The sequence below is a fragment of the Colobus angolensis genome, unplaced genomic scaffold (assembly GCF_000951035.1).
Source record: "Colobus angolensis palliatus isolate OR3802 unplaced genomic scaffold, Cang.pa_1.0 Scaffold237, whole genome shotgun sequence".
Lineage (NCBI taxonomy): Eukaryota > Metazoa > Chordata > Mammalia > Primates > Cercopithecidae > Colobus > Colobus angolensis.
The window spans coordinates 1,706,553-1,728,352 of NW_012115566.1; the positions used below are offsets into that span (position 1 = coordinate 1,706,553).

The window sequence follows — 21,800 nt, forward strand, 5'->3', positions numbered from 1 at the left end:
ATCCACACTGGAGAAAGGCCCTACAAGTGTGATGAGTGTGGGAATGCCTTCCGAGGAATCACCAGCCTCATTCAGCATCAGAGAATCCACACTGGGGAGAAGCCCTACCAATGTGATGAGTGTGGAAAAGCCTTCAGACAGAGGTCAGATCTTACTAAACACCAGAGCATCCATAATAGAGGTGGTCTCTATGTATGTAAAGAGTGTGGGAAATCATTCAGGCAGAACTCAGCTCTTACTCAACATCAGACTATCCACAAAGGAGAAAAATCTGTTTCTGTGTGATGACTACAGGGAAGTTATCTCACAGAGTTCAGGCCGGTGAGAAATACTATTTAGCTTTACAATTATTGGGGTAAAACTTCAGTCACCATTGTTACAGGGAAACCTCAGATATTTAATAAGAATTCAGTATGTGCTGCCCATTGTATTAGGTGCTGTGGAGAACAAGAAGATAACCCTAAACTCTTTTCTCAGAGAGTTTATAGCCTAGTTTGTATAGATAAGATCCACATATTTAGTTAAGTAAGACTACAGGAGAGTAGAATAGATGCACAAGTTGGTGTTGAATGAAAGTAGTACTTTGTAGCCTGTAAGTGCTGTAAATTCTAAAGGACAGGTTACTTTTGCCTGGAGTGGTGAAGAAGGATTTTATTTAAAATAAGGATTTGATGGGCAGACTTAGCAGTCACAAGGGAGAAAATGGGTAAAACAAATGTAAGCCAACTTAAGAGTGCATGTGGTTTGGAAGCATCAGGGAAAAAACTAGCCAACCTGAAGTAAAAGGTTTATGCAAATTGGGCAATCAATAGCATTAAGTTGGAAACAGCTTGGGGACAGACTATAAGAAGGCCAGAATGTGAATAATTTCATCTCATACTTTATAGCACTTTGACATTTACAGAGCACTTTTCTTATTTAATTCCTAAAATACCTTGGTAAATCAAAAGCAGTCTCCATTTTAAAAATGAGAATACTCTTGCCTGTGAAGACGGCGACACAGCTATAATCCCACACAAAGAAAAAGACCAGTAACCTAAGTGCAGGTCTCTTGACTTCCAGTCCTGGCCATTACACTAGTGATCCTCCAACTTTGCTGAACATCAAAATCACATTTGGGGCTTGTTTAACATCCCTGAATCCCACTCACATTCTGCTTCATTAGGCTTAGGATGCGAGTTGAGAATCTTCATTTTTATAGCTCCACGGTTACTTAATATACTTTAAAATTTGACAAATGTTGAGTTGAATGACAGCTGACTTCATGGCTGTCTGCAAAGTGGGGAAGCCTGAACACAGTCCTGTAAACTAAAGGCCGCTGCAGACTTTTAGCACAAGGAGATCCTTACAGGGAACATGTGCCACCAGCTCTTTGGAGTAAACTGGGAATTAGACCCCCATCATGCCAAAAACTAGGGTTTTAAGGTGGTCTTTCCGTCCCTTCAGATTTAAGTATTTAAAGAAAAAGAGACAGACCTACATTCCAAGGGTCTTCTGAGTGCAAGGCCTTGTGTTGTTTGTTTATTTAGGGAAGGGCCTGGTGCTCTTCTCTGCTTTACGCTTTACCTTCTTTTGTTTCCCAGATCTCTTGTTACCACTATGTTCTGAATTCCCTAATAATTGCTCTTGAGAAGTGATTTACATTTTGTTGGTTTGTATACTTCTTGAGCACATAAAAGGACCCCAAATTAGAGATACTATCCCTTGGGCTTCTGAAAAATGAATCAACCAAAAACTGGTTGACTCTAACCTTATCTTGCTGAGTAAAAATTCTGCTTTGGATGAGAACCTGTCTTGATTGTTTTAGTGGACAACAGTTAAGCCACATAGAAGTACACATGGCTCCTGATCTGTCTTTTTATTTACAGAAATCATTCTTAATCTCTACTGAGATGGCCTGTTAGTTCCTTCCTTTTCTACCCTGCCACAGCAAACTCCACAATTTCTGGGACTAACTTCCTACTGCACCCCAACACAACTCCAGTCCTCTCTTCTCTTCACACTTCTAGCTGGTCAGTGGGTTTGAAGTGGTGAGACAGTGACAAAAGGGGAAGGGGAAAAATAAAAGAAGGGTAATCTTCATTCTTCCTTAGTAAGTCCCACTCCTAATTACCTAATTACACAGTCCTGTGTCTTTGTCCCATCTTCACTCCTGTAATACATTCCCCATCCCCATTTTCTTAGTGCCCCGTCTCTTGCCTCTCTAGCCATAAACCCTGTTCAGAATTTCATCCCTGGGTTGGAACTAGAAGCACCCGTTGGTCCTATAGCAATATTATATTTCTAGCTAGGTTGTAAATATGAACACATATTCCCATAGAAGTCATAATGGTATAAGTATTATAATTCAGGTATATTGGGTGTCAGATTGGCTTCTGGGATTGGAACTTACATGACATTCTGTGTGGAAAAAACTTCTTGAGTTCATGAGAGAGAAAGGCAAATGAACAGTTGAAAAACAACTTACTCATAAGTTGAGGACTGCTTAGTTAGGCTTTTTTCATAACCCCAGCATAGGAGTTGCACGCATAAGGCACTGAGGCAACTGGGATTGGAAACCTAGTTTTCTTCCTCCAGGAAACAAGGAACCCAGAGTGAGCCTGGGAGCTCTGTAGCTATAAGTATGTGAGGCCTATGCTCTACCTAAGTTTACCCTGCCTCCCATTTCTCACATAATGAGAATGCAAACTTGTAACCAAACCAAGGTTCAGCTGCTTGCGGCTCCAAAGCCACAACTCCGGAGAGAAGAGAGCTGATGGGAGGAAAAGCAGATTTATTTGGAGAGCCAGCAAACTGAGACGATGGTAGGCTAGTGTCCTAAAGTACCATCTTAAGTCAGTACAAATTTTAGGCTCTTTTTATGTTAAGGGCAAAGGGAAGAGGACAGAGTTGGGATGAAGAGGTAACCTATGACCACAGACATCTGGGCGCCAGCAAGAGTCCAAGGAGGTTGGGAACTTCTTTGTCATTGGTTGGGTCACAATGCTCCTACAAATCTTTAACAAAACATAGTTATACATACTTCTTTAATCCCAGAGTTCGTTTTTAAAACTACATGATTGCTGTTTTGCATATTATCTCTGCTCTAAAATTAGCCTACATGGAGGAATGGGTAAAGGCTCCTTAAACAAAAATGGAGTTACTTATGTTAGTTCTTTTGCTGTTTCACTGTTAGAAACTCCTCTCAGTGGAGGGGACTTTACTTAATGATGAGAACCTGTGTGAGAATGTTCTCCTTACCAAACATGCTATGCATACCCCTTATCTAATCTGATTTTATAGACTTGTTATCTAAACTGAAATTACTGTTCATAGTAACCTCAGAGCCTTTCTTTTAATCTGACTGCTCACTGGAATGCAATCCTTGTTTTAAACTTGCCTTCCATTCCTCTCAGTGCCTTTATTTGGGGGTCTTTCCAGCTCATTTTCTGCTTAATATGGTCTGTCATTGCGCACATTCCTCCATTTGCCTTTCTGCATGCGACTTAATCTTTCTTATATACCTAATATTATAAAGGGACCATAAACAAAGACTCAGAACAATGGAATATGCTGATTACAGGAGGGTACAGTTCATACTTGTTTAAAAATAAATGTGGAGGCTGGGCGTGGTGGCTCATGCCTATAATCCCAGCACTTTGGGAGGCTGAGGTGGGCGGATCACGAGGTCAAGAGATCGAGACCATCCTGACCAATGTGGTGAAACCCCATCTCCACTAAAAATACAGAAATCAACTGGGCGTGGTGGCATGTGCCTCTAATCCCAGCTACTCGGGAGGCTGAAGCAGGAGAATCGCTTGAACCCAGGAGGCAGAGGTTGCAGTGAGCCGAGATCGCGCCACTGCTCTCCTGCCTGGCGACAGAGCGAGACTCTGTCTCAAAATAAAATAAAATAAAAATAAAAATGTATGTTGGGGTTTTGCTCTGGTTATTTCTCATGCTTAAATACAGTTGTAGTACCAAAAAATGGTGGAGTGACATGAAATTTCCAGGTAGGCATCAAAGGGGATTAAACTAGCTCTCCAGGATAAAGAGGAAATATAGTAGAATAAGGCTACTAATTGGAGCTAAATTGGCAATATAGGGAAATTTAAGGCCCTGAGGGGCAAATGGAGGATGTGACATGTTAGATATGGAATAGGAGTACTACATTGGGGAGTGCAGTGAACAGAGAATGCTTTGTGATGAAGTCAAGAGTACATTTTATGGATAAAATATAGATGTGGTGTGACAGTGACAAGATCCTAGGAAACCTGAAACCTCTGAAGCATTTTATGTATGTGGATTTTGAAATAACAATAACGGGGTGGGATGGAAAGGAAGAATATGAAAGTGAAGCAGGTCCAAGGTAGAAATAATGGTCATCAATTGTAACAACAGCCAGATACAAGTATTTGGTGTAAAACTCAAATGAATCATAAAGCTTGCAAATAATATTAAGGACAAGAATAAGATTGACTGGCTTGTCTTTTCTAATTGGTTCAAGGTAAACAAGACATTAAGTGTTTAAGGCAAAAAGCATGGAGAGGTTGGGGAAGAGCCAAGTTTCTAAAGTAATGAAAAGTGAAGTGAGTTTCAACTCAGGCTGTGAATGAAAACATAACCTGACAATCAAACTGATTCCAGAGAGTGCAGTGGGAAGGGCCTGCAGAGGAAAACAGAATGGGGCCCTCCTTCCAACAATACATTGTATTAAGAGGTTATCAGAGTTTGAGGTATGAGATGAAGCTAATGAGGAAGGACAGTGGGATTCAGCAGGGCTCCAAATTGAGACATCTCAACTGTATAATGAGGTTGGTTGTAGAGAGCACTAAGATACAAGAACTTAGACAAGTCTGCACTCCTGTACTCAGTACAGAAGTAGTCTCTTTTGTTAATATACAGATTATTTGTCGAGTTGTTATAGTCAAAACAAAGCTGTTCTTATTGACCATCTTTTGGAATTGAGAAAAGGGTTTATTAATGACAATATTCCACACTTATTAACTGCTTACTAAGGGCCAGACATTACTAAATGCTTTACTTACAACATCTCACTTTCAGCTGGGGAAACTGAAATAGATAAGCTAAAGCTGCTCAAGGTCCCAAAGTTAGTATGTGGTGAGGCCAAGATTTGAACCTAGGCAGCCCAGTTCAAGAGTCCACACTTTTAGCTTCTGTGATACACTTCCTCAGTTTATTTCAGTTAAACAAACCATGTGTTGCAGTGGTAATTCAGTGTCTTAAGTAATTATCTGTAAAAACTTTTTATCTCTAGTCAATATTCTGAAAAATGATTCAGAAAGTCCTGGAGTCCAAACACCTCAGGTAATAGTATTATCACCCCCTCTGCATACCAAATCTGGGATGAGGTTTGGCCAGCATAAACAGCTCTACTTCTTGTTGCCTGCACAGAGAGGGTGTCACAGGAGACATTCCACTTTAAAAATGGACTCTTTATATGAAAAGATCATCCTTCTTAGCTTAGAATCATAAATCATTCTGCATTATTCTCACAGAATAAGGAATATTTGGCTGTCTAATTTAATAACAAAGATTTAAAGATTTGTCCCCAAGTGTTGATAACCCATTATGGATGCATCTTTAATGTGAGTTTTTAAAAGTGATTTTATGTTAGAAGATACTTCTTGGATTTAAAAATGCACACATGCACATATATGTGATATATGATATTTTTCTTTGCTTAAGACTTACCAGTTTTACAGTTCAAATGATGTCCCTCCTAACTCCACAAGGCCAGAATTTGAGCAAATGCGCAAATGCTTGTTCAACCTAGACATAATCATTCAATAGCCTTTAATTGAATCTCTTCCCAACTTTTATCCTTTAAACCGAAAAGTTATACCACAGTCACTACAGCAGCTCATTTTATTGGAATTTCTTTGGATCCTCTCCCTCTCAAACATTCTGCGTGTATTTGGTAAGGAGTCCTCACACATTATTTTTTACTTGTGTAGTATTTCTACATATATATATTAATGTGTAAAAAGTATGTATGAATATTTTTATGTGTTGTAATTTGTATTTTATATATATGGCCTCGTGTATATAATTTGATGTTGACAGAGCCAACTATGATAAGTGTTTTAAGCTTTTCAGTTGATTAGCCTCCTAGCTTACATTGTAAGACCCTCATTTAGAGCCAGCAGTTTTCCCCTTGATTTCATGGACAGTTGATTCTCTTCATACACGTTAAAAACACCATTTAGGTGTCTGAAACCCATCAGTCAAGGCTCCCAGAGCTTTCACCTATCATAGTTCAAGTTGATCTCTAGGGTATATGTCTGTTTGTTCCTGCCAGTCATTTTCCTAAGCCCAGTGGCCTGCTTCTGGAAGTCCCAAGAAGGGCTCCATAGTGGAAGCCATTTGTTACTTCTGATTTATGATTAGATCATCATTGCTCCTCTCTTCAAGCTTGGTGGGCATATCTTAGTGTTTTGATTTAGTGCCTTAGTTCTGCCTACTTCAGTAATGAATTTAGGAGTAGATGTCTCTGCATTTCATCCCTGATAAAGATTGAGGCAGTTTAGGGACTCTGCAGCTTCCTGTGGCCAAATTCCCTACTTATTCCTGAGGGTTTAAGAACCTAGATTCTAGAGACAGATTGCCATGGTTTGAATCTCAGCTTACTAGCTAAGTGACTTTGGGCAAGCGATTTAACCTCTCTTGTCCCTCAGTTTCCTCCTATGTAAAATGACAAAGATGATAATACCAACCCAATGTAGATTAAATTAGTTTACAAAGTGCTTAGAATAGTGCTTGGCACATTAGTGCTTTACAACTGCTATTTTGATTGTTGCTGTGGGCTCTCTCAAATGCATTGTCTCTAGATGCCAGTGCCCCAGGTCAAAATTTACCTTTTGTTTCCCAGACTGCTGCAGTCCTCCTAGCCCTGGGATAAAAACTCCCACTCAGGTATACTTTTACTTTCCTGCCTGGAGAACTGATGAGCAGTGGCCAGCAGGGGACACTTACCGCCCAAGCTGGGAAGAGAGATTTCTTCCCTTTTGTCTCCGCCCCTGTTAGTTATCAGAGGTACCTAGCAGCCCGTGCTGTATCCTCAGTTTGCCTTCGGAACTACTCTTCCCACGTTCTGCAGGTGGAAGGCCGGCCTCGCGCGGGTCAGACGCACCCGGGCCTGGGAGCATGGGCCCCTGGGCTTACCTGACTGCTCAGCTGGAACTCGCGCTCCTGAGCTGGCGCGGGGTTCGGCCGGGCAACCACAGAGAGGAGAAAGCCTCCAGAATCCTAGAGAAGCTGAATGCTGAGACAGCCGTTGACGGCGGCGGGACATGAAAGTACCTACCTTTCTGACCTTTGTGACGGACATTTAGGAGTGGGGTGGTCTCAGGTTCGTGCACTCTGGCCTTTCAGTGTCTCTGGTGAGGTTGGGCCTGATAGGTTGAGAGCTGCCAGGGGAAGTTAAGGGTGACTTCCAAGTTTTGAGGTATAAGGAAAACTGGCTGTTGAGAAACGGGAGTCTGCGTTTTCCCTGTTTGGTGAAAGAAAGTTGGGTTCATTTGGGGAAATGATGTGATTCATGATTTTCCCAAGATTGACGCTGAGTACAAGAAAAGACAGAATCCACCTAGCTGTTGTGTGACTTTGAGCAAATTACTTCTGTGCGCCTCAGTTTTATTCATCTGTCAGTGAGATTATAAGTGTCTACTTAAATGGCTGCATGCATGGTGCATTTTAAGTAAATATTAGCTGTTGTCATTTTTCATTTCTGATGTTCTTATCTCTGCCGTTTATATGAGATATTTTGAAGTGGGTGGCGGGGGGAACCAAGGGAAGAGGGTCATGATCTTTAAAGTTTTATTAATAAAAACTTTTAGAGAGTAAAAAGCTAGCATATGGGCCTAGCTAATAATTTGCAGTCACTCTTGCTTTCTTAATTTATTTACCTTCCTGATAGAGTTCCGTTTTCTTTCAGTGCCTTGTTCAGATGAGTGAGTTCTTGGCTAAAGAGGTAAACAAAATTTAGCTTCTGTTAATATTGTTATTTTATGCCCCAGGAGGAAGACCAGCTACAAGGAAATACTTCTGAAAAATCATTCTGAACCCCAAGCTGGAGTGAATCTTCTCCTGAGCTCTCTCATTCCAGAATGGCAATCTTGTTGCAGGAAAGATCTCTAATAGTGACTGATGGTAAAGGAACAAGGCTGTGCCTAGAACAAAGAATCAGGCTGGCAAAGAAATCACAGGTCTTTCCTCAAACTTCAAATTGTTACTATCTGGAGATAGCTACCTGGACTTTACAGAGCTGTCAGAGGACTTGGGATGGTTTGCCAGCATTGGAAAAAGCCACTTGGACTTCACAGAGCTGTCAGAAGACTTAGGAAGCTTTGCCAGTAGTTCCTGAGACCAGAAATACATATTATGAAACAGGTGCTGGAACAGGTCCTGGCTCCTACTTGTGAAGCTGCAGATATAGGTAGGATTATATCATCCAGAATGTGGAGAGGAGGCAATCGATGATGCTGGAAAAGTTGAAGAGACAACTTGAATGAAGGACAAACCACAGGTGGGAAAGGTTGGGAGGATCACTTTTAGCTGGACTAGCAAAAGGCTTTGGGAATAGGATAGAAAGCAGCAAACCTGAACTTTAAGATCCACCAGATGTCTCTGGAACCATAACCCAGCATTTCCCATAAATAGCAGGTTTTAATTCTCCTGCTATTTAGGTGCATCTCTGGGACCTTCTCTTTCTATATTGGGTTTTTTGTTTGTTGGGTGTTTTAAGTTAGGGTTTAGCTTCAAATTCCATTTCTCAAGTCCAATTTTATCACATTGCCTTTGGGTCTCAGGCTAAAAGATAGAACAAGATATGCTTTTGGTCAAGATAGTACCTTGGAATCAAAGGTTTCAGATCAAACCTAAGATCCTATCTTAGTGTTACTGCCTTTTGATATGGAAAGCTGATGAGAGAGCACCTCTGGAGAGAAAGAAGAAGAGAACCTCACAGGGGAAGCTTTTAGAACTTTTAGTAGCATCCTCTCCCCAGAAACCTTGTCTCTACTCATCTCCTTCTCATTGTCTAACTGATTCTTTAAGTAGAAAATCTCAGCCATATTTGTAGGGGCTTGGGGTTTTGTTTTTTGACTCACTTATTTAACTTCAAAATGTTGCTTTCTTACATTTTAGACATGAATATTACCTAGAAAAGCTATTACCCCACTGTAAATTTTCCAGTTTATTGATTTCCCCACATCAGATTAGTGTGTATTTTGAAATTGGTTTAGCTATTGTTTCAAGTTAACTTTGATCATATCCCATTGTTTACTGATCCACTCAACAAATATTTATTGAACATTTTGTAGGTCTATAGTAGTAGCCAAGATACTTATCAGTGAGTAGAAATAGTCCTTTTAACTGTCTTAACAAATTAAACTTTCTCTTGGTTTCATGATATTCCTTGTTTCTCAGCTTTGGATTTAAACTGATCTTCTCTTAACTTTTTTGATTACGCTTTCCTGATTTCTTTTATTGTCACATTTTGTGAAAAGTCTTCCATGCATTTCCAGTTTGTTTCTACCTAGCTGTCTCTTCTCACCCAAATTGGACCCCTCTACTCCTACCCTGCCATGTACCTTCACAAAAATGAGATGCTTGTTTAGAGACTTAGAAAAGGCATGCACTTTAGGTAAAAGTGGGTTTTATTTTTAATCACTGTACCCTATCATAAATTTCATTTCAGAAGAGACAACTGACATTTGAATTGTCTGTGCATTTTGTTTTAGATGGTGTTACTGAGAAGGAAACTAAGGACTTGACTCCAAAACAAAAAAAAAATCTGGAGATGCTGAATTTTATTGGGGGGAATGTCTGTAGAACTGCAACATCAATGCAGTAAGTGTAGTAAAAGCTTTATTTTCTGGTGTGTCATTACTCAGCATCATGTAGTCCACGATGAAGAGAATCTCTTTGCAATCTCTGCAATCAACAAGTTTTGAAAGGCTTTTGTTTATAGTGGAACCCTCTTTTCCCCGCAGAAGAACCATTGCAGGAAAAATGCTGTCAGCATAAGAAATGTGGGAAAGTTTTCAGCCACATGGCCTTATTTGACATCAAAGGATCCACATGACAGACTGTATAAATGTAATAACTGAGGAGGCCTTTGTTCAGCAAGGAAGCCTTATACAAACTTGTGTGAAGAATGTAGGAAGACCTTCACCCAGAAGCCAGAACTGACTGTGCACCAAAGAATCTGCACCATAAACGTGATGAATGTCTTATACAAACTTGTGTGAAGAATGTAGGAAGACCTTCACCCAGAAGCCAGAACTGACTGTGCACCAAAGAATCTGCACCATAAATGTGATGAATGTGGAGATGCTTTCTTCAGCATTGGAGAATTCACACTAAAGGGAAACCCTGCCAGTGTGATGAGTGTGAAAAAGTCTTGGAAAAATCAGTGAGTGAATTCATATTAGAGGCTCTTATAAATGAGAGGATTGTGGAAACTTGTATAGACAGATCAGACCTCAACAAGGGAGTATTGAAAAGTTAATATAATTAATGTAAGTGGGCAAGTTGTATGGAGAATGCGTAGTCTAAATTGCTCATTTTAACCAGTAAAAACATTAAATGAGTTTCTTAGATCAAGAAAAGGAAATGTTAGAAGTTAGTTTTCCCTTCCAGAGAGATCTATATGTGTAAGCAACCAGGACTTTTGAAATAAGTTGCATCTCTGGATTTGTGATCTGTCTCCTAGATGATTATCTCTGTTTAGGGGGACAGGTATTTTTTCTTCATGCCTGCTCTAGTCTCATATGTTTAATTCATTCAGCAAGTATACACAGTAGTATTATCATCTACTGTTTCTTGTAAATATATATATATATATATATATTATTTTCTTTATGGGCTGAGTAGGCTTGTACAGGTACCCTAGGACACAAAAATCACATATATCGTGTTTCAGTAAATGTAGTGAAAGGAACTCTCTTATGAAATTGCTGGGCATTTCTATAAATTTGGGACTACCTTTTTATTCTCCAACACAAGACCATGTAGGTGTCCCTTCAGAGAGTATATTTTTCCAGCTTTGGCTTCTTTATTTTCTTTCTTTCTTTATTTTTTTGAGATGGATTCTTGCTCTTGTTGCCCAGGCTGGAGTGCAATGGCATGATCTCAGCTCACTGCAACCTCCGCCTCCCTGATTCAAGCAATTCTCCTGCCTCAGTCTCCCAAGTAGCTGGGTTTACAAGTGCTTGCCACCATGCCCAGCTAATTTTTGTGTTTTTAGTAGAGACGGGGTTTCGCCATGTTGGCCAGGCTGGTTTCGAACTCCTGACCTTGTGATCTGCCCACCTTGGTCTCCGAAAGTGCCGGGATTACAGGCATGAGCCACTGTGCCCGGCTGTTTTTTTAAGATAGAAAAATACACTTCACATATAGCCTATTGACAGATAATGACTGATATTTTTTCTTATAGATAACACATAATAAACTTTGTGAAGACTAATATGTTAAGTAACTTGCTTATTCTTTTCAGTTCTAAAACCTATAGGAAAGAATCTTTAGAAGCTGTCAACAAGTTGATAATGTAGCCCAAACTCTACCCATAATAGGTGAGGCTTATGTATTTTATAGTAGGACACTAAATATAGGAACCATGTATTTAAAAACTTTATTTAGTGATTATCTCAGAATGCTAGGTTTCTCTCTGCTGTACATCCCTAAATTTTTTGCATAGGTATTATTAATACATTCATTATTTTTAAAGATGGACTGCATTCTGTAAAAGATTTTTCCAGTATCTGCAAATCATACAGTTGTTTTAAACTCTATTACTATTATATAAAATGATTTCTTAATATTGAACCAACCTTGTATTCCTAGAATAAACCTCACTTAGCCATGATGTGTTATTTTCTTAATGTATTAATGGGTTTACTTGTTAATATTTTACTTAGTACATTTTCTTCAATATTCATATGAAATTGGTCCATAATTTTTATATTATATTTTTGAGGTTTACATTTCACTCTTTTATTTGCATCATAAAAATAACTTAAGTCTGTGTTCATTTTTAATGCTCTAGAACAATTTACGAAGCATTGGAACTAGCTAGTCTTTGAAGGATAGATTCTGATGTGAAACTCTGGGTCATATGCTTTTTTTGTGGGATAATTTCATGGTAACTTCCTCTATTCTATGAAAATTATCCATTCAGGCTTTCTATTTATAATGGGTTCCATTTTGGTAATCTTTATTTGCCTTGGAAATTATCCATTTCATCAAGACTTTCAAATTTATTTGCCTAGAATATGCAATGTAACCTAATGACTTTTAAAACAAATTGTATTTATTTTATTTTTTTAGAGATAGGGTCTTGCTCTTTTACCCAGGCTGGAGTGCAATGGTGCAATTATAGCACACTGCAGCCTTGAACTCCTGGGCTCAAGGAATCCTTCACCTCAGTCTCCCAAGTAGCTGGGACTATAGGCACACACCACCACACCCAGCTAATTTTTTTGTTTTTGTAGAAACAGGGTCTCTGTTGTTCACGCTGGTCCTAAACTCCTGGCCTCAAGCGATTCTCCTGCCGTAGACTTCCAAAGTACTGCGATTACAGGCATGAGCTACCATATCTGGCTTCCTTATGACTTTTTAAACAGCTTTATGGAAGGAAATTGATATGTAGTAAACTGCATAAGTGTGCAGCTTGATAAGTTCTAACATATTTACACCTGTGAAACAGTCACCACCATCAATATGTCAACCAAAAAAACTTCCTCATATCTCATGATAATTCCTCCCACCTTTACCTGCACTCTTCCCCCGCCCCCGCCCAGGCAACCTCTGTTCTGCCTTCTATTGCTAATTTAGTTTGCATTTTCTGGAATTTTATATAAATGGACTCATACAGAATGTTCTGTTTCAGGGGGATCTTGCTTCTTTTATTCAGCATAATGATTTCAACATTCATCCATGTTTTTGGATGTATAAATAATTCTTTTTCTTGGGAGGGGGTCTTGCTTCTTTTATTCAGCATAATGATTTCAACCTTCATCCATGTTGTTGGATATATAAATCTTGGTTTTTTTTTTTTGAGGCGGAGTCTTGCTCTGTTGCCAGGCTGGAGTGCAGTGGCATAACCTTGGCTCACTGCAACCTCTGCCTCCCGGGTTCGAGTGATTCTCCTGCCTCAGCCTCCCAAGTAGCTGGGACTACAGGCGCGCACCACCACATCCAGTTAATTTTTGTATTTGTAGTAGAGACGGGGTTTCACTATGTTGGCCAGGATGGTCTCGAACTCCTGACCTCGTGATCTGCCCACCTCGGCCTCCCAAAGTGCTGGGATTACAGGCTTGAGCCACCGCGCCCGGCCGCTAATTTCTTTTTGTTGTTGTTGCTGTTGTTGTTTTTGTAGAAACAGGGTCTCTGTTGTTCACGCTGGTCCTAAACTCCTGGCCTCAAGCGATTCTCCTGCCGTAGACTTCCAAAGTACTGCGATTACAGGCATGAGCTACCATATCTGGCTTCCTTATGACTTTTTAAACAGCTTTATGGAAGGAAATTGATATGTAGTAAACTGCATAAGTGTGCAGCTTGATAAGTTCTAACATATTTACACCTGTGAAACAGTCACCACCATCAATATGTCAACCAAAAAAACTTCCTCATATCTCATGATAATTCCTCCCACCTTTACCTGCACTCTTCCCCCGCCCCCGCCCAGGCAACCTCTGTTCTGCCTTCTATTGCTAATTTAGTTTGCATTTTCTGGAATTTTATATAAATGGACTCATACAGAATGTTCTGTTTCAGGGGGATCTTGCTTCTTTTATTCAGCATAATGATTTCAACATTCATCCATGTTTTTGGATGTATAAATAATTCTTTTTCTTGGGAGGGGGTCTTGCTTCTTTTATTCAGCATAATGATTTCAACCTTCATCCATGTTGTTGGATATATAAATCTTGGTTTTTTTTTTTGAGGCGGAGTCTTGCTCTGTTGCCAGGCTGGAGTGCAGTGGCATAACCTTGGCTCACTGCAACCTCTGCCTCCTGGGTTCGAGTGATTCTCCTGCCTCAGCCTCCCAAGTAGCTGGGACTACAGGCGCGCACCACCACATCCAGTTAATTTTTGTATTTGTAGTAGAGACGGGGTTTCACTATGTTGGCCAGGATGGTCTCGATCTCTTGACCTCGTGATCTGCCCACCTCGGCCTCCCAAAGTGCTGTGATTACAGGCGTGGGCCACCACACCCAGCTTGCTTTTGCAATAATTTTATCAGCTAAGTACCAGGTCTCTTGCCAGGTATTTGCACTACAGGAGTGTGAAATATTTACAGTTTATTGGCTTGTATTTCCTACATTGGACCTTTTATTTTCTTTTATCATGGGCTCCGAATTCATCTATTCTTAGAAGCTTTTGCATTCACCCTTAATCTAATGTATATATCTTATTCAGTTGAGTTATTTGGTCAACTTATTTTGTAATTGGAATCGTTATTGAACTCTTACTTTAATGAAGGTAACACTGAAGATTCATAATAGCTACTTAGTCTAATTTTATTTAGATATTCTAATCTGTTGTTGTTTCCAGTTCAATATTATACTAGTAAAATAATCTACATAATATCTCTATGTCCTCAAATATACTGATTATAATTTTTTCTCATGAGAATTCTGTACAAGTTAGTCACTTAAGATACAAACAGTCTTCAGAAATGGTAGAAGAGTTCCCAACCATTTTACCACAGGACTGAGGTTCTCTTCCTCCACCCTATTTTTGAAATATTGTGCCTGTTAAAATATAATTATTTAAGGCTGGGCACAGTGGCTCATGCCTGTAATCCCAGCACTTTGGGAGGCCAAGGCAGGCAGATCACCTGAGGTCAGGAGTTCAAGACCAGCCTGGCCAACATGGTGAAACCCCATCTCTACTAAAAATACAAAAATTAGTCAGCCATGGTCGTGGGTGCCTGTAATCCCAGCTACTTTGGAGGCTGAGGCAGGAGAATCACTTGAACCCAGAAGACGGAGGTTGCAGTGAGCCAAGATCAAGCCCCTGTACTCCAACCTGGGTGACAAGAATGAGACTCTGTCTCAAAAAATTAATAATAAAATAAAAATATATATGTAATTATTTAATATCTTTAACTTACTTTCCTGTTTCTTATTAACTCTAGAAAAGCATAAATGGCCAAGTTCAGCTACTCATTATCTGATGTATGTCTATAATAACAATTTATCAGCCACATAACAAAAATTCCTATCATTTCAGCAGCTACCCAATCTGAATTACCTGATTTACTCATTCAACAAATACTTACGTGCCAGGAAATGTAGGTATTGTTATTAAAGTGGTAAACAAAGCATGCAAAATTTCTAGTTTTCACAAGGAATCTACATTGTAAGAGATGTAGGTCAGTTGACCAATGAACAAATGAAAAATAATGTATGGGCATCCAGTTCCTGACAAGATGGAGCAGATACACTTCTCCTTATTTCTCCCACTAAGTACAGCTAAAACCCCTAGGCATTATATATAAAACAAACAAGAAGACACTGCAAGTTGGAGGGAAAAAGGCATTTAGGACCCTCAGGATGCAGAGAAAGACCCAGAGGTGAATACCCTTGGTATTTTTATTTTTATATTTTTGTTCCTGCCTCATATATCTTGTAGTGACAGTGGAGACTGCATGATCTGAGTGCTAGAGAAGCCTGCAACTCAAAAGTGCTGCAGTTGATTCTACCCAGGGAGTTATTTCAGTAATTTGATTTTTCAGTTATAAAATTTCTATTTGCTCTTCTTTGAAAATATCTTCTAGTTTTTGCTGACACTATTTCTTTGCTGAGACTTTTTTTTCAAACATTTAACTAAATGCTTCCTGAAGTATTTCTATGGTGACTGCTTTAAAATCCTTGTCAAATAATTCCATCCAACAATAGCAGAATACATTTTTTGTTTAAATACCCACAGAACATTCACAAATAATGACTACATACTAGGCCATAAACCAAATTTTCAAGACTGAGTTTGTATAGAGTATATTCTCTGTCCACAATGGAACCAAACTAAAACTAACAGACAACAGGAGAATCTCTAAACATTTGGGACTAAACGAAACAGTTCTAAATAATGCCTAAGTCAAGGAATAAGTCTCAAAGGGGAAAAAAATTAAACATAGGCCTGAATAAAAATACAACTTATAATATGTAAGACATAGCTAAAGAATGCTGAGAGGGAAAGTTAGAGCTCTGACTGCTTATATTAGAGAAGAGGAATAGTCTCAAATCAATAATTAAGTTCCTACCTCAAGAAACTGAAAGATCAAGAGCAAAGCAAACCTAAGGCAGCAGAAAGGAAATAACAAAGATAACAAATCAATTAAATTAACAGGATAACAACAGAGAAAATAGTTGAAACAAGAAAAGCTGTTAAAGTTGATATGGTAGAACCAGAGAGCAGAACAGCAGGTTGCCAGAAACTGCAGATGGTCAACAGGCACGAAGTTACAATTAGAGAGGAGGAATAAACTCTGGGGTTCTATTGCACAGTAGGGTGATTGTGGTTAATGGTAAAACACTGTATATTACAAAATAGCAAGAAGAGAGGCTTTTGAATATTCTTACCACAGAGAAGTGATAAATGCACGAAATGATGGATACACTACACTGATTGGATCATAATACAACATTTATCAAAGTGTCAAATTGTACTCCATAAATATGTAAAATTACATTGTGTCAAAATAAACAAAAAATATTTTAATCGATAAAACAGGTAAGCCTCTAGCAAGACTGGCAAAGATAAAAAGAAAGACCAAATCCCCAATAACAGGAATGAGACAAGGGATGCTGCATCCATTTGAAGGATCATAAAGGTAGATTCGAAAATTTGCACTAATAACTTTGACAACTTAGAAGAAATAAACTTCTTCTTCAAAAAGTCCAAGTGGCCGAGATGAAACAGATAGTTTGAGTAGTCATAATCATTAAAGAAATTGAATTCATAATCTAAAAGTTTCCAAATGTTCAGGCCCAGATGCCTTCATTGGAGAATTCTACCAAACATGTGAAGAAGAATTAGCACCAATTTTACAAAATTTGTTCCAGAAAATAGAAGAGGAAAGTGTAAGTTCCAACTCTTTTTATAAGGTTAGAATTACTGTGATACCATAAGGAGACAAAGGCAGCATGAAAAAAGAAAACTACAATCTAGTATTCTTCATGAACTTAGATGCAAAAGTTCTCAACAAAATATTAGCAAATTGAATCTAGGTATTTATAAAAAGAAGTATACACCATGACTAAGGGGGATTTTTTTCCAGTACAAAAGGTTGTTTCAATATTTAAAAATTAAACTGTATTTCATCACATCAACGTATATATATATATATGTATAAAAACAGAAATACTCTATAACCATACAATTGGCACAGAAAAAGCATTTGACAAATCCAACACCTATTCATGACAGAAACTTACAGCCCACTAGAAATAGAAACTTCCCACTTCATAAAGAACGTCTACAAAACATTCACAGATAACTTCATACTTAACAGTAAAAGACTATGCTTTAACCATAACATTGGGATCAAGGCAAGAATGTCCATTCTCATCACTCTTATTCAACATAATATTGAAAATACAAGCCAATGCAATAGGCAAAAAATGATTAAAAGCATACAGATTGTTTGTAGATTTTGTGTACACACACAAAAGAAACCAAAATACAAATTGGAGACAAACCTGCTCCTATTTGCAGATTAAATAATTGTGTGCATAGAATATTCCAAATAATCTATTACAATTTTTGAATCTAGTACAAAATATAGCTAGAACTAGTAAATGAATTCAGCAAGGTTGCAAATACAAAATCAACATGCAAATAACAATCCTATTTTTATGTACTAATAATGAACATTTGGACATTGACATTTATAAAAAATGCAAAGCCATTTGTAATCACTCCAAAGATAATGAAATACATAGAAGTCTGACAAACATTTACAGGATCTGTATGCTGATAAAATGCTGAAGAAAGAAATCTGAATAAATGGAGAGATATGTTTGTGGATTAGAAGATACAACATGGTAAAGATATCGATTCTCCCTGTTTATAGGTTTGACACAAATCCTATCAAAATCTCAGCAAAAATTTTTGTACATATAAATTTATCCTAAAATTTGCATGGAAAAGCAAAGGACTAATAACTACATTTTGAAAAAGAATAAACTGAGAGGAATCACTATACCTGATGTCAAGGCATACTATAAACCTACAGTGATCAAGACAGTTGGATATTATAGAGGGAAAGACATATCGTTTAATGGAGGACCTAGAAATAGATCCAAACAGAAACGCCTAATTCTTGACAAAGGTGCAGAAGTCATTGGATGGAGGAAGGATAGCTTTTTCAGACAATGGTGATAGAGCACTGAACATCTGTAAACCAAACAACAACAACAACAAACTCAAAATGGGTCATGAGCTAAAATAATACCTAAAACTTTAGACCTCTTAGAAGCATCAGAGCCTAGGGCTAGGCAAAGATTCTTAAAATTGACATCAAAAGCATAATTCATTAAAGGAAATGTTTATGATTTAGTATTTATCAAAATGTAAAATTTATGCTCTGAAAATTTATGACCCTGTTAAAAAGATGAAAAGATGGCCAGGGACAGTGGCTCACACCTGTAATCCCAACACTTTGGGAGGCTGAGGCTGGTGGATGACGAGGTCAGGAGATCAAGACCAGCCTGGCCAACATGGTGAAACCCCGTTTCTACAAAAATACAAAAATTAGCTGGGTGTGGTGGTGCGCACCTGTAGTCCCAGCTACTTGGGAGGCTGAGGCAGGAGAATTGCTTGAACCCGGGAGGCGGAGGTTGCAGTGAGCCAAGATCATGCCGCTGCACTCCAACCTGATGACAAAGTGAAACCCTGTCTCAAAAAAAAAAAAAAAAAAAGATGACAAGCTACAGATAGGGAAAAATTTTGCAAAACAAGTCTTTGACAGAGGACTTGTAACTAGAATATAAAAAGAATTCACCAAATTTCAACCGTTAAACAGCAAACAATTTAACTAGGTATGGGCAAAAATCATGAACAAACATTTTGCTGAAGAGTGCCCAACAATGGGCAGCTACTTGTGTCATTCACTGGGCCATTTATGCCCCAGTGAATAACATCTTCCAGGCACCCTCACTCACAAGCTTGCTTAACTTTTTTCTCTTCATTGCAAGTTTTCCCCAAACTCTTTTGTGCAGACATGTAAAAGGTAACAACAGCAACTGTCAGGAGAGCACATAGTCTGTTGACTGGGAGCTCACGGAGTGCCAAGTAATGTGGAGGAGTCCATCATGCAGAGTCAGCTGGAGCACCAGAGAATCTTCTTTCCTTAAAAAACTGAGGTTGGGATATAGGCCAGAGAGAAATCAAGGGAGCACAAGAAGACCTGTTCCACACTGGTAAGCACAGATTTGCACTTTCATTTTTAAATCATCCACTCAGTCATGACAAACTTTTTTTTTTTTTGAGGCAGGGTCTTGCTCTATCGCCTAGGCTGGAATGCAGCGTCACCATCACAGCTCGGCTCACTGCAGCCTAGACTTCCTGGGCTCAAGGGATCCTCCCACCTCAGCCTCCTGAGTAGCTGAGACCACAGGCATGTGCCACCATGCCCAGCTAATTTTTTTAGTTCTTGAAATTTTTTGTAGAGACAAGGTCTCGTTGTGTTTCCCAGGCTGGTCTCGAATGCCTTGGCTCAAGCCATATACTGTGGGCCTTCCAAAGTGTTGGGATTACAGGCATGAACTACCATGCCTGGCCTGCAACAAACTTTTAATAACAACTAAGGCATTGGGCAACTGGGTTCAATCCTACCTAAAGTAACTTAACCTCTAAACATTCATCAGCAGGTGGCATATGATACTGGGTCCTGGGGAGTCTATTCACATCCTATAATCTAGCCAACACAGTATAGCTATTAATACAATGGGAAGACTCTTACTCCTTCCTTCTTGCCAACCACTTAGGCAAGAACATGTGCTACCAGATCCTGGGAAATCTTATCATGTGGCCTATCCAGTCCTGTGGGAGCACATCTTTCTTTCTTCTGAAAGGGCATTGTAATGTTACCAGCCCCGTGTTTGGTGCCAATTTGTCAAGGAAAGGCTAGCATATAGTCATGTGTCACTTAATGAAAGTGACATGTTTTGAGAAAGTGAATGTTTTGAGAAATGCATCATTAGACAATTCTGTCATTGTGTGAACATCACAGAGTGTACTTACACAAACTTAGGCTGTTACTCCTAGGTTACAAACCTGTAGAGCATGTTACCATACTGAATTGTAACCCAATGGTATTTGTGTATCTAAACATAGAAAAGGTACAGTAAAAATATAATCTTTTTTGTGTGACAATGTTTTGCTTTGCCACCCAGGCTGGAGTGCAGTGGTACAATCATAGCTCACTGTAACCTCGAATTCCTGAGCTCAAGTAATTCTCCCACCTCAGCCACCCAAGTAGCTAGGACTACAAGTGCATGCCACCACACCCAGCTAACTTTTATATTTGTTAGAGATGGAGTCTCGCTGTTTCCCAGGCTGTTCTCAAACTCATGGCCTCCAGAAATCCTCCCACTTTGGCCTCCCAAAGTGCTGGGATTACAAACATGAGCCACCACACCTAGCCTGTCATTATAATCTTATGGGACCACTTTTGTAGATGTGGTTATTGACCAAATTATCATTGAGCGAAGTGTCATTATGCAGTGCATGACTGTATTTGATCAGAAAAGAAATGAGCCCTTTCCGGATTAAAACAGTTCAGTTCTGTATGTCTTTTCCCCACAAGATGGCATCAGAAGAGGTCATGTGACTGCAACACATATGGTGAAACATTTTGTTGCTGAGAACCTGATGTTGTTCTGCAGATAAGCAGTTTATAGCTTGCAGTTATACCTTAAATGGGGAGAGGTAGAAAGCCTCCTTCCTCATCAGAGCAAACTGTCTCAGGACAGCCTCCATGGTAGGTAGGGAGGTGTGTGAGAAATGGCATTGTATCAGCTCCTCACACAACTTACCATGCACTCATGTTCTAGGTGAATTATAAGGCTTAGATCAGCTGGTGTTAAATCCTGGTATATGTGGCTCATATGAAGAGATGCAAGTTGCCAGGGCAGCCATGGTGCAGTCATTCCCCCAAAGGAAGAACTATTAAGCCGGCACAAAAGTGAGAACAGAAATGGACAAAATACCTTGTAAGACAGAAGATGATTTAGGTCTTATGTTCTTTGGGGGCAGAGATAATGTCTTGTTCATCTTTGATTCCTTAGCACCTGACCTAACACAATCAAGTTTACTGAATGAATGGTTATAAACACATAATTTCTTTAGAAATAAGGGAAGACTTTTATATCTCGAAATATGAATGTGAATACTTTGGTCTCTGGCACTCAGTGTCAGGAGATTTTACGTTATGTTAATAAAACAAAAGAACAAGTAGAACCAATTTTCAGAATCATTCATTTATCAGGAACTCTGCTAGATGCTGAGGATACAATGGTGATCTAGTTGTTTATCTTGTCCCTCAGCCTGCCTCATACCAGCCGTTCCCTATCCTGACCTGTAAGTGGGGTAGGGAGGCTACAAACATTATTTCCCAGGCTCCTACTGCCAATTGGAAGAATTGACAAAAGGGGGAAGCACAGATTAAATGTTTTAATGCTTTACTGAAACTGTAATACTATACTGTAGTTTTAATGTTGAAACTATAGCATTGTGATGGCGTTTTATATGTCAAATTGACCAAAGCACAAGGTGCCCAGATATTT

At 39.1% G+C, this 21,800-nt stretch overlaps 1 protein-coding gene across 2 annotated transcripts in view; it reads left to right on the top strand.

The window, feature by feature from the left end:
• Positions 1-10,003, top strand: part of ZSCAN12 (zinc finger and SCAN domain containing 12) — an 18,826-nt gene extending 8,823 nt beyond the window's left edge. Inside the window, exons 5-7 of one of the 2 annotated variants that reach the window (XM_011944891.1) lie at positions 18-143; positions 8,019-8,437; positions 9,744-10,003. In XM_011944891.1, coding sequence (XP_011800281.1) covers positions 18-143; positions 8,019-8,139 — 247 coding nt within the window. In that variant the 3' untranslated portion in view covers positions 8,140-8,437; positions 9,744-10,003. Of the gene's footprint in view, positions 1-17; positions 1,789-8,018; positions 8,438-9,743 lie in introns of those variants that run through there. The other variant, XM_011944890.1, reaches the window with a different exon arrangement.
• Positions 10,004-21,800: the final 11,797 nt, after the last annotated feature.